Source organism: Ursus americanus, chromosome 3, assembly GCF_024610735.1.
Source record: "Ursus americanus isolate L20-20 chromosome 3, mUrsAme1.1.p, whole genome shotgun sequence".
NCBI classification, from domain to species: domain Eukaryota; kingdom Metazoa; phylum Chordata; class Mammalia; order Carnivora; family Ursidae; genus Ursus; species Ursus americanus.
Window position 1 is genome coordinate 14,048,105 of NC_142129.1, and position 12,154 is coordinate 14,060,258.

A 12,154-nucleotide genomic window follows, 5' to 3' on the forward strand; every position below is an offset into this window, starting at 1 on the left:
CTGGATGGAGTTCACCCATGAAAGTAGGCTTGTTTTGGGATATCCAGATACCTCTTAAGATATTTTTTAAAATATTTTGTTATAGTTGTTAGATTACTACATTTTAAAGCTTTTGTTTGCTTAATTTTTTTTACATGATTGTAAAAATAGGATAGAATTTTATCCTTAAAAGCATTTTAATTATGAAATAACACAAAAGTGTCTAAAACATAAATCTTCAGTTTAACAAATAATTACAAAATATATAACAACCACCCCGGGCCCCAAGACAAACCTTTCCAGATTGTAGCTCCATAGAGGAAATCATGATCCTACTATTCTGATTTCTCTTTTCCTGCTCTCTTTATAGTTTAATCCCTAAGCACTGTAGTTCAACTTTGTCTGATTTTGAACTTTATGAATAGGATACACTGTATATATTATCTCTCTCTCTCTTTTTAACACACTGATCACTTATTTATAGAATTTGTTCATATATTGCATGGGGCAATAGTTCTGTCATTTTTATATCTGTGTATACTGTAACTGAGAATGTACTATGATTCATTCACTTTGCTGTAGACTCTTACAAATAATGATTCTATAACCATTCCTGTTTAGATAGGTATCCTGGTGCACATGTGCATGAGTTTCTCTAAGATACATTTACCTAAAGAGAAATTGTTTGGTCATAGAATACTGTTCTTTAGTTTTGTTGCAAATCTGTTTTCCAAAATGGCTGCACTAGATTTACTCCAGCCAGCAGTTTATGGAAGTTTCCACTGTTCCACATCATCTTCAACATTTGGTGGCATCAGACTTTTTAATATTAGCCAATCTGGTGGGTGTATTGTGGTATTATATTGCAGTTTTAATTTGTATTTCTCCCAGTTGTTAATGAGGTTGCACACCTCACCATGTGTATTTTAGCCACTTGGAATTTCTTTTATGATGTGCCTCTTCAACTCTTTTGGCCATTTTTTTTTTTTTTTTTTTAGGATTTGATTTATTTATTTGACACAGAGAGAGACAGCCAGCGAGAGAGGGAACACAAGCAGGGGGAGTGGGAGAAGAAGAAGCAGGCTCCCAGCAGAGGAGCCTGATGCGGGGCTGGATTCCAGGACTCTGGGATCACGCCCTGAGCTGAAGGCAGACGTTTAACAACTGAGCCACCCAGGTGCCCCTTGGCCATTTTTTCTGTTGGGTTCTTTTTTTTTCTTATTATTTGTAAGAATTTATTATATTCTAGATATAGTTCCTTTGGTGATGATCTGTATTGTAACGTCTTCTTCCATTCTAGTTTATCCTTTCATTCTTTATAGTTTCATGAACAGAAGTTATTTTGGTATGATTGAAATTACCAGGTTCCCCCCCCCTTATGGACAGGGCATTTTATATTTTGATTAAGATAACCCATCCCAGCACAAAGTCATAAAGATATTTTCATATTATCTTTCTTTTTCTTTTTTCTTTTTTTAAGTAGGCTCCACGCCCAGCACAGAGTCCAACTCTGGGTTTGAACTCATAACTGTGAGATCGAGACCTGAGCCAAGACAGAATCAGATGCTCAACTGACTGAGCCAACCAGGCACCCCTATTTTCATATTATCTTATTACAACCTTTATAGTTTCACTTTCATGTGTATTTAATTTCTAATCTACTTTGCAATAAATTTTAATGTTGTGAATTGGGTGCCTGATTTCATTTTTTTTCTTCATATAGATATATAAAAGTCTCAGAACCTTATGGTGAAAAATCTGTCCTTGCTGCATGCTCTGCAGTGCCTCCCATGTAATACACAGTTGTCCACATGTGCATGAGTCTGTTTTTGAGCTCTTGCATCTTTTTCATAGTGCCTCAGTTCCTATGACTTTAAAATAAATCTTGGTACCTGGTAGAGTATATGCAAAAATGCCTTACATATTCTTGGCCCTTTGAATTTCCGTATCAATTTTAGAATCAGCCTATCAGGTTCCATAGATTTTGATTGGGATTAAATTGAATCTATGGATCACTTTGCAGAGAATTAGTATCTTTACATTATTGAACTTCAAATCCATGATCGTGATGTGTATCTTCATTCATTTACATCTTCTTTAAAGTCACTTAATAATGTTTTATAATTTTCCTTAAAGAGGTCTTGCATAGTTTTTGTTCAATTCCAGTGTACTCAACATTTTTAAAAGATTTTATTTATTTATTTATTGATTGATTGAGTGCTAGTCCGGGGAAGAGCGGGGAGGGGGGGAGTGGAGAGGGAGAATCTCAAGCAGACTCCACACTGAATGTGGAACCTGATGTGGGGCTTGTTCTCATGACTCTGAGATCATGACCTGAGCCGAAATCAAGAGTAGGCTGCTTTACTGGCTGAGCCACCCGGGTGCTCCTTGACATTTTTTATCCAATTGTACATGGTGTTTTATTTCATTGTTTAGCTTTATATTGTTTGTATGTGGAAATATGATTACTTTTTATGTGATGATACTATATGTAGCAACCTTTTTATTGATTATTATTTATCTATAGATTCTTTTGAGTTTTCTGCATATGTAGGCATAGTATTTGCAAATGACAGCTTTTTTTCTTTTCTAATTCCTGTACCTTTTAATTCTTTTTCTTATTTTACGATATCAGCCAGTGTTCAATAGAACTGGTAACATCAGACATTCTTCTTTTGTTCTTATCAGACCAATTTCATGTCATTTGCATAGGAGTTTTTAGAAGCACCCTTTAACACATTACGGAAGTGTACTTCTAGTCTTAATTTTCTAATTTTTGCTTTTTAATCATAAGTAAATGTTGAATTTTGTCAAGTACTTGTCCTGTACCTTTTTAAATGGTCACAAGAGTTTTTTCTTTTAACCTGTTACTGTAGCAAATTTTACTGATTAAAATTTTTAGAGTTAAAACCACCTTGCATTCCTGAGATAGATCAAACTTACTATTTGCATCTTTGCTCATAAATGATACATAAATGTATCATCTTTTCCAAGTTTTAGTATCAGGCTGTGCTATCCTAAATGAGTTAGGGAGTAAGTCTTTTTGTCCTAGTCTCTGGTGCAAGTTTTATATAGTATTGGAATTACTTACTTCTTGAGTATATCTGGGACTGGGATTTTTGTGTGTGTTGGGGGGAGCAATTTTTAAAATTACAAAGTAGCAGTTACAGGAATATTCAAATACTCTATTTCTTTGTGATTCAGGCTTGCCTATCTTATCTATATTTTCTAGTCTCTTAGCATAAAATTGTTCATAATGCTCTCTTTGGCCTTTAATGTCTACAGAATCTATAGTTCTGTACCTCTTTTCATTCCCAGTTTTGGTTATTCGTGGCTTATTTCTTCAGTTTGCTAGAGAGGTTTGCCAGTTGTGTGTTTTCAAAGAATTTTTGGCTTTGGTGCTCTATTGCATGGTTTGTTTTCTGTGTCATCAGTTCTGCTTTTTTATTCCTTCTATGTTTTAAAGGTTTATTTTGCTATCCTTGTAACTTCTTCAGGCAGATGTTTATTAGCTTATTGATTTCAGCCTCTTTTTCTAATACATGCTTTAAAGCTGTACATTTCTGTTTTTAAGTTCCATGATCATGGATTTGAAGTTAATAATGTAAAGATACTAATTCTCTGCAAAGTGATTCACAGATTCAATTTAATCCCAGTCAAAATCTGTGGAACCTGATAGGCTGATTCTAAGCTCTGCATCCCACAAGTTTTGTTATGCAACATTTTTATTAGTGCTCATTTCAAGATAATTTTCAGTGTTTCATTGTGATTTATCTGTTGACTCGTGGGTTATGTAGCAGTTTATTTCTTAATTTCTAAATAAATGATTTTCCATTTAACTTTTTGTTATTAATTTCTGGCTTAATTGAACCATGGCTAGAGAGTTCTGGATTTCAGACCTTCAAAATTTGACTGTGGCCCAGTGTATTGTCGCTTGGTATGAATGGTCGGTCCATGTATGCTCAAAAGTATGTTCTGTAGATGTTGGGTATATTATTCCATAAATGTCCATTAGGCCATGTTTTTTATTTTTTATTATTTTTATTTTTTTAAGAGGTATTTGAGAGAGAGAGTGCATGTGAGTTGGGGGAGGGGCAGACGGAGAAAATCTTCTAGCCGACTCTCCCCTGAGTGTGGAGCTCGGTGCTGGGCTGGAGCCCAGTGCAGGGCTCAGTCCCACAACCCATGAGATCATGACCTGAGCTGAAACCAAGAGTCCGATGCTCAACTGACTGAGCCAACCATGTGTTCATAGGCCATGTTTTTTAATCTTGAAATTCAGATCTTGTATATTTCATAGATTTTTGTTTTTCCTGCTTATTCTGTCAGATACTGAGAGAGTTGTCAAAATCTCCGACTATAGTCATTCTGTTATATCCTCCTGGGAAATTGAAAATTTTAAACTGAATATGTGTATCTCATATTTTTTACTTTAGATTTTCTGTTGCTTAATCTTAAGATAGCTGTACTTTTTTAAAATTACTATTTGCCCATCCTGTTACTTTCAGTCTTTCTGTGTCCTTGTTTTATGTGTGTCTCTTATAACCAGTGAATTGTAGTGTTTAAGTCCTGCCAGGTAATCTGTGTCTCTAAACTGGAGCAGGTTAATCAATTTGCATATGATATAATTATAATACTTATATATTTGAATTTATACCTCCCATTTTATTTTAGTCTCTCCATTTCTTTTTCTCTTTTTTCTCCCCTCCTTTTTTGAATTGATTTTTAAAATAAATTCTTTGTCCCCACCCTGGTGATAGTGTGGAAGTTACACTTTCTATTTCCCTTTTTTTCAGTTGTCTCCTGAGAGATTCTAGTAGGCATTCTTATTACAGAGTCCAGTGTTAATCATCACCTTTTCCTCTCCTTCCAGGATAAGTGCCTTAGGACCCTATAACTCCACTTGTTCTCTTTTGACTCAGATGCTGCTGTTGTCGTGTATTTTAAGTTCTTTGTGCATTTTTAAATCCCACATGACATTATTTTATGTAGGGAATAGCCATGTAAATTTACCCATATATCTCTTATTACTTTTTTAAGCTTTGCACTTTTTTCTTGCATCAGACCTCTCTGTGATCATCTTCCTTTTGCCAGCAGTATGTCCTTTGCATTTCCTTTACTGTGGGTTAGCTGGAGGGGAACTCCCAGTTTTTGGTTGACTAAGATACTTCTCCACTCTCCTTCTTGAAACATATTTTAACTGAATACCGAATGCTAGGTTAATAGAATGCTACGATAGGGGGATAGAGGTGGGAAGGAGGGGAGAGAAAGAGAAGAGAGAGCATGAGAACTCTCTGGTGTCTCTTCTTCTTCTTCTTTTTAAGATCTATTATTTATTCGAGAGACAGAGAGAGAGAGAGAGAGCATGAGTGAGAGGGGCAGAGAGAATCTCAAGCAGACTCCATGCTGAGAATGGAGCCTAATGTGGGGCTTGCCTGGAGGCTTGATGTGGAACTCTTCTCAGGGCTCGATCTCATGACCCCAGGGTCGCAACCCTGAGATCATGACCTGAGCCAAAACCAAGAGTTGGATGCTTAAGTGACTGTGCCACCCAGGTGCCCCTGGTGTCTCTTCTAAGGACACTAATCCTGTTGTATCAGGGCCCCACCTTTATGATCTCATTCAATCTTAATTACTTCCTGAGAGGCCCTGTCTCCAAAGACAGCCACACTGATGGGGTTACAGCTTCAACATGTGAGTTTGGGGGGGATACAAACAATGAGTCCATACTAGGTGGCATTTACATAATGGTTGAGGGTCTTATGGCTTATAATTACATTACCTCTGATGTCTCTACTGTTGATAATAGTAAATCACTTTCCGTGTATTTGGGCATATTCTTCCCCATAATTATTTAGTAAGTGTATAGAGAAGAGAATAAAATTTATCTTTGCATATGTTTCTGTAATCTATAGAATTTGTTGGTGAGGTTGTTGTACACTTCCCAGCTAAATTCTGACCATCTATTGTAAAGATTTTCAACTTATTTACGTATTGACTCTGTTTTTCTTTATCTTAGCTGTGTTGGTGTAGAAGAACATCATGCTGTTGACATTGACCTTTATCACTGTCCCAACTGTGCAGTTCTACATGGTTCCTCCTTGAGTAAGTACTGGAAACTTAAATAAAAAACAAAGTTTAGAATTTAATGTGTATATGACAATATTTTAATAATGCTTTGACTAGTTATATTGCACCCAACAAGAACTATAGGGAATATTTTTCTGAAGATACTGAGAATACGGTTTTTCTGAATTATTGAATAACATTTAATAAGTCAAGAAGATAAAATGAAAAAATACTGTCATTCTTTCTTTTTCCCTTTAAAGATTTATTTATTTAGTTTAGAGAGAGAGAGTGCAAGAATAAGCGAGTATGTGTGAGTGGGGGGGACAGAAGGAGAGGGAAAGGAAGAGAATTTCAGACTCCCCACTGAGCGCAGAGTCTGACATGGGGCTTGATCCCACAACCCCAAGATCACCCCTGCGCCAAAATCAAGAGTCAGACGCTTAACCGCTTAACCGACTGAGCCACCTAGGTGCCCCCAAAATACTATCATTCTTAATTGCCAGTGCAAAGTCTCTAAACTTAAGGACGTATATTCAAAGTTTTCAATTTGAGAAGTGTGGAAAAGTAAAGTTTTCTGATTCTGGAAACTGATTTCAAATGTTTTTATCTCTTTATAAATTAAAAAAAAACTTCCAGTAATACTTGGGACAGTGTATAGGGTAAGACTTTAATGCACACACATGCATTATATTTTTAGGAGGAAATTCAAGTATCATTATGCTGAAATGTTACTTTATTTTCTGAATTTGGTCATCAGTTTGAGCGTGGCCTAGAGTTCTGCCCAACTTGAAACCACACCCCCATCCCAGTCCCACTGTCAGGAAGGCAGACGCCCAGAGCACATGTGTGCCTGCATTATTCTGCCCCAGGGGCAGGCTGGGAAGTTCGTGCGCCCTCTGGGGTGTCCCAGTATCACCTAAGATGGTATTTATCCTTAGCCTTTTACAGATGCTTCAGAAGAGTAGATTGGAAAGTAGAGATAACATTTAAAAAAAACTTTGAAGGATACTGTAACTTTCTTTTTTAAAAAATTTAGACTGCAAGCTAACATTTTTGTGTTCATAAAAGTAGAGGGAAGAACTATAGACTTAGTCATTTTACAACTGAAGGAACCTTTTCCTGAACGTACTTTGATACACATTTAGGTGAGACGTAGATGGCCTATACAACCTCTTTTATTTTATTACATTATTATTTAAAAAAAAAATTTTTTTTTTTTGAGAGGAAGAGAGAGAATCTTAAGCAGGCTTCATGCCCAGCGAGGAGCCTGATGCATGGGGCAGTCTTGTAACCCTGAGATCATGACGTGAGCTGAGATAAAGAGTCAGACTCTTAACTGACTGAGCCACCTAGTAGCCCCCCTAGTACTTTTTTTTTTTTAAATAGAAATTTTTATCTGAGCAACTGACTGCTCATCTGTTAGAAATATTAGTAATTTACCTAGTTTCTTTGTAAAAGATTTAGAAATTCAAGCTATAAGAATATGTCAAAATATTACATTAAATTTCATAATATGTTAAAATACAGGTTATCCATTTTATTAGTTACACAGTATAAAATCTGAGGTTAGCAAATTGGTAGAATTGTTAGTGTAATTGGCCAGTTTATTGTCATAAATGTTTTTAAAGGTTCTTCTTCCATGTAGCGGTGAAGTATGTGGTATATAACTTGGAATAATTATTGACCAAGTGTAATTCTTGGAGGAAATAAATAATATTGGGTTGTTATCTCAAGAAAGGAAACAGAACTAAAGTTTATAGCAATTTTAGTTTAGAATTTATGTAATCCCCAAATGAAATAATTTCATTTTAATTTCTATGAAATATTAAGTGGGTTACTATGAGATGGAACAGTGTTGTGTTTAAATCACTATGATATATGATGCATTCTGTTTTCTGTTTTTCCTATATGATTTAATTTTTTAAAAAGCTTGTCATGCTCACTAAATTGATTTCATAATCCATAATGGATCACGACCTGCACTTTGAATAATGATGCTTCAGAGAGAAGCTTGACTATTGCATGGCCCTTTGTATACTTCTCATGCTTGAATACCATAAGATCAGGAATTGGTTATCTTGTGGGCAAAAGTCCAAGACTATATACCCACAGGGAAAATGTCCAAGATCCAGTAATTTGTTTTATCTTGATTTAAGGCTCACCTTCCCTGCCTCTCACCCTCCACCCTCAACTTGGGTCATTCCTTTTGGCCCCTTTCCCTGTGCTGTTAAGCCTCTCTTTCTTGCCACCTAGGGCTTCCTGTTCTCTCAGAATTCCCCAGGAATCCTTATTTGTAGATACTATTTAGACAGTATAATGTTCACTTGATATGGTGAATTTAGATTTGACCCTTTTAATGGGAGTTAAGAACTCTATTCAAGGGCAAATATCAAAAAAGCCCCATACTTAACACACATATCTCAGTGTTCTTCAGGCACATGGAATCCAAACTCAAAATTTTCTCTCCCTATGAGCACTACTAGAATATTCCTTCCTTCAAGAAATTCAGTCAGCTTCTTACAGTGGCTGATTTTATGTGTTAAGCATGTTGGCCTAACAGGACAGTTGTAGCCTTCTGTTAACATTCTGCAAATCTACTCATTTAAAAGGAAAGAGAGTAATTGGCAGCTTATTGGATGCCCCAGAAACTATGCTAAGATGTACTTGACCTATGTTATTTCCTTCGATATTTGTAACACATTGAGGGAGAAAAATTATCTAACTAGCTCTTTCATGTAGTTACTTGGCAGAGTTGGAGTTTGAGCCCATAGCTTTCCAATCCCAAATCTGTTCTAATTCTAATCTATTCTGCCAAAATGAAAATTAAAACAATGTAATACTGTAGTTTACTTAGCAAATGGGTAGCTTTTTCTTTTTCTTTTCTTAAATTTAAATTAAATTTAATTTTTTAAAGATTTATTTATTTATCTGAGAGAGAGCACGTGCAAGCGGTGGGGGGAGGGCCTGAGGGAGAGGGAGACAAGCAGGCCTCCCTGCTGTGTGGGGAGCCTGATGTAGGGCTTGATCCTGAGATCCCCAGATCATGACCTGAGCTGAAATCAAGAGTCAGATGCTCAACCAAGTAAGCCACCCAGGCGTCCCACCTTTTTTTTTTTTTTTTTTTTTTAATGGTGATGCTCACTGTTGACCCAGGGCTTTGCAATAGGCTGCTTATATATACTGGTAAGAATGTGAGTTACCTACCACTTTTTTGGAGGCAGTCTTGCAATATGTAGCAAATATCTTAAAAATACTGAGTCTTTCTTCTAGCATTTCTAGGAATTTATCCTGAGGAATTAATGAGGGAAACAGATTTATGTATATGAATATTAATCTCAACTTTGTTTGAAGAGAGATTCAGAATGAGCTAAGTGCTTAAAAATCAAAAAAAGGATTATAAAGTGATGCATCTATATCTACGTCTTAAAATTCTAGGCTGCTTTTAAATTGCTTTTGAATATTTAATGAGGAGAAAATGCTCATGATAGAATAAGAAAGGTGAGCAAGATGAACATCATGATCCCAGTTGAAAATAAAATGGGGTTATGTATCTATATATATGCAGAACAGAAGCCTGGAATGAAACACCCTTGAATTTTATAAGTGATTTTAAATGAGAAAAAATAACACATGAAGGATGCCTTAATGGCATTTTCTAGAAAGGTTGCTTTATGAGTCTCAGTTTTTCTCATGAGACTTTTAAAAAATGGGATTTACTCTTTTCCATATTGAGGGTTTGACTGCCATGAATTACTTGAGAATCTTGTTTTAAACTCTTAGGTATGAATAAGCCCAATCTCCTCCCCTATTGGTTATTTAGTGTGACTTCTCCTTATCCATATGAGGATCCAGTGTTATGATCTTTAAGGGTGAAGGTTTGGAATAATTTAGACTCATAGAGTTGCCCTGCCCCATGTTTTATTAGGAAAATGTTCAAACATACGGGAAAAGTTGAAAGAATTTTGTAGGGAGTACCTCCAAACTCACCATGTAGAGTCTACTATTAATATTTTACATTATTTGCTTTACCACAGTCTGTGTAACTATCCCTCTATTTATGTATCTATCCATCTTATTTTTTGATGCATTTATAGGCTAGTTGTAGACTTTAGTACATTTCCCAGAATCGTGAAGGTTTTAGGCTTAAGAGTGATTTTCTTTTTTTCTTTTTTTTTAAAAGATTTTATTTGTCAGAGAGTATGCGCACAAGCGTGTGGAGGGGCAGGGAGGGGGAGAAGCAGGCTCCCCCCTGAGCAAGGAGCCCGATGCGGATCTCGATCCCAGGACCCTGGGATCATGATCTGAGCCAAAGGCAGACCTTTAACCAACGGAGCCACCCAGGCGTCCCTTAAGAGTGATTTTCAAACTTAAAAAAAGATGTAAAACTGACATCTTACATTGCTAGCTCGAGAAAGGGCTGTAGGTGGTGCTGCCCTGGTGGAAAGCAGAATGAGATCCACAGTTCCTTTTTTGGCCTCTTCCCCACCTTCCCCTTTGTTAAGGGTTCCTCAACATGGTTTAAAACACAGCACTCCTAAAAAAAAAAAAAAAAAAAAAAAGAGGAAGGAGAGAAGGAAGGAAGGAAGAAACGCAGCATTCCTCCCTTTATTTCCATTTGAGGAAACTGGACCCAGACATGTCACATGACTTGCCCAAGGTTGCAGAGTAAGTTATGGCTGAACTAGGAGTCCAGTCCAAGTCTCCTGATTTTGATTGCCATGACTCTTCAAGACTGTAGCAGCCCAGAGCTGTAGAATCACAGGATCTGAGCATTAGAACTAATCGTGAGGTTATTTGTTCTGTTATTCCTCTTTTCTTCTTTTAATTATGGTGTGGCCACCTGCTCTTCCTTTGTGACAGTGTAAGCATGCTTATTTTGGGAATAGATCTTGACATAAAAGAGAAGGGAACTGTGCTGTTAAAATAGATTTCTGTTGGGGGGTCAATAACTTGGATGATCCATAAAAATCATACTATGACTTAATGGTCTTGTGAAAATCACGATTTAAAATAATTGTGGTATTTTACAGTATGTGTAAGTGTGGATATTATAATGGGCACCATCTGCTAATTTGAATTTGTTGATTTAAAATTTTTTTGAAATAAAAAGACTAGACTTCAAAAAAATTTTTTATGCTCTCCAAAATTTTATTTAAATTCTTGTTAGTTAACATACAAGAGTAGATTTTTTAAAATCCACAGTTAATTGCCTATAATTGTGGCATTACGCAATATAAAATTTACCTCTTCAGCCTGGAAATGCATTAAAAAGGGAGTGTTTTTATTGTACTTATAGCTGTTATTTTTGATCATATAGAATATACTTTTTAGAAAGTACATGGTATCACCAGTTATCACAACTGTTTTCTTTTTTTTTAATCTTCTAAAAACCCAGTGAAAAAGAGGAGGAACTGGCACAGGCACGACTACACAGAAATCGATGACGGCTCCAAACCAGTGCAAGCTGGGACTAGAACTTTTGTGAAGGAATTACGTTCTCGAGTCTTCCCAAGGTATGGAAATTTGTTCTCACCAAAGAAAATTTGAGAATGTTACCTAATAAAGTGGCATTATCTAAAGCAATGTGTTCAGACTTCAGATTGCAACCCATTCTCAGCCTTTTACTTTTTTTTTTTTTAATGAAATAGAAAATATTGGCGCATTGTAAGTAATCGGAGTGAATAGCACAGTTTCATGGAACTGTCGTGTTATATATGTGTACCGGGCACCTTGTAAAAATACATTAACTGTTGATTTCTGTCCAGAACATTTGAAATACACTAATCTCAGGCAGTTGTTGCCAGTACTGGTTTCCTCATGATACGCAGCTGCTGCTTCTTTTCCCCTTCTACCTCACCTATTCTGATTTTCAGACTAGTTTTTTCTTATGTTGTTTTCATATCTTTCTCTCCACGCTAGGTCTGTCAGAAGTACCCATAACCATTGCTCAGCCTCTCTGGTGGCAGCAGGACTGGGCTTTTTGATTTTTAAAAGATAATGGAAAGTGTTTGACTTATCTGTGGCTCAGAGAGAGTCAAAAGTATTACACAGCATTTAATCATGCTAATTTAGATCATTTCCTGCTCGCTGCCTGACATCTATTTAG

At 36.2% G+C, this 12,154-nt stretch overlaps 1 protein-coding gene across 2 annotated transcripts in view; it reads left to right on the forward strand.

The window, feature by feature from the left end:
* KDM7A (lysine demethylase 7A) overlaps window positions 1-12,154 on the forward strand; it is an 84,476-nt gene that overhangs the window by 32,433 nt on the left and 39,889 nt on the right. For both annotated transcript variants that reach the window (XM_087860789.1, XM_045792524.2), the window contains exons 2-3: window positions 5,999-6,084; window positions 11,444-11,561. In XM_087860789.1, coding sequence (XP_087716915.1) covers window positions 5,999-6,084; window positions 11,444-11,561 — 204 coding nt within the window. The remainder of the gene's footprint in view (window positions 1-5,998; window positions 6,085-11,443; window positions 11,562-12,154) is intronic.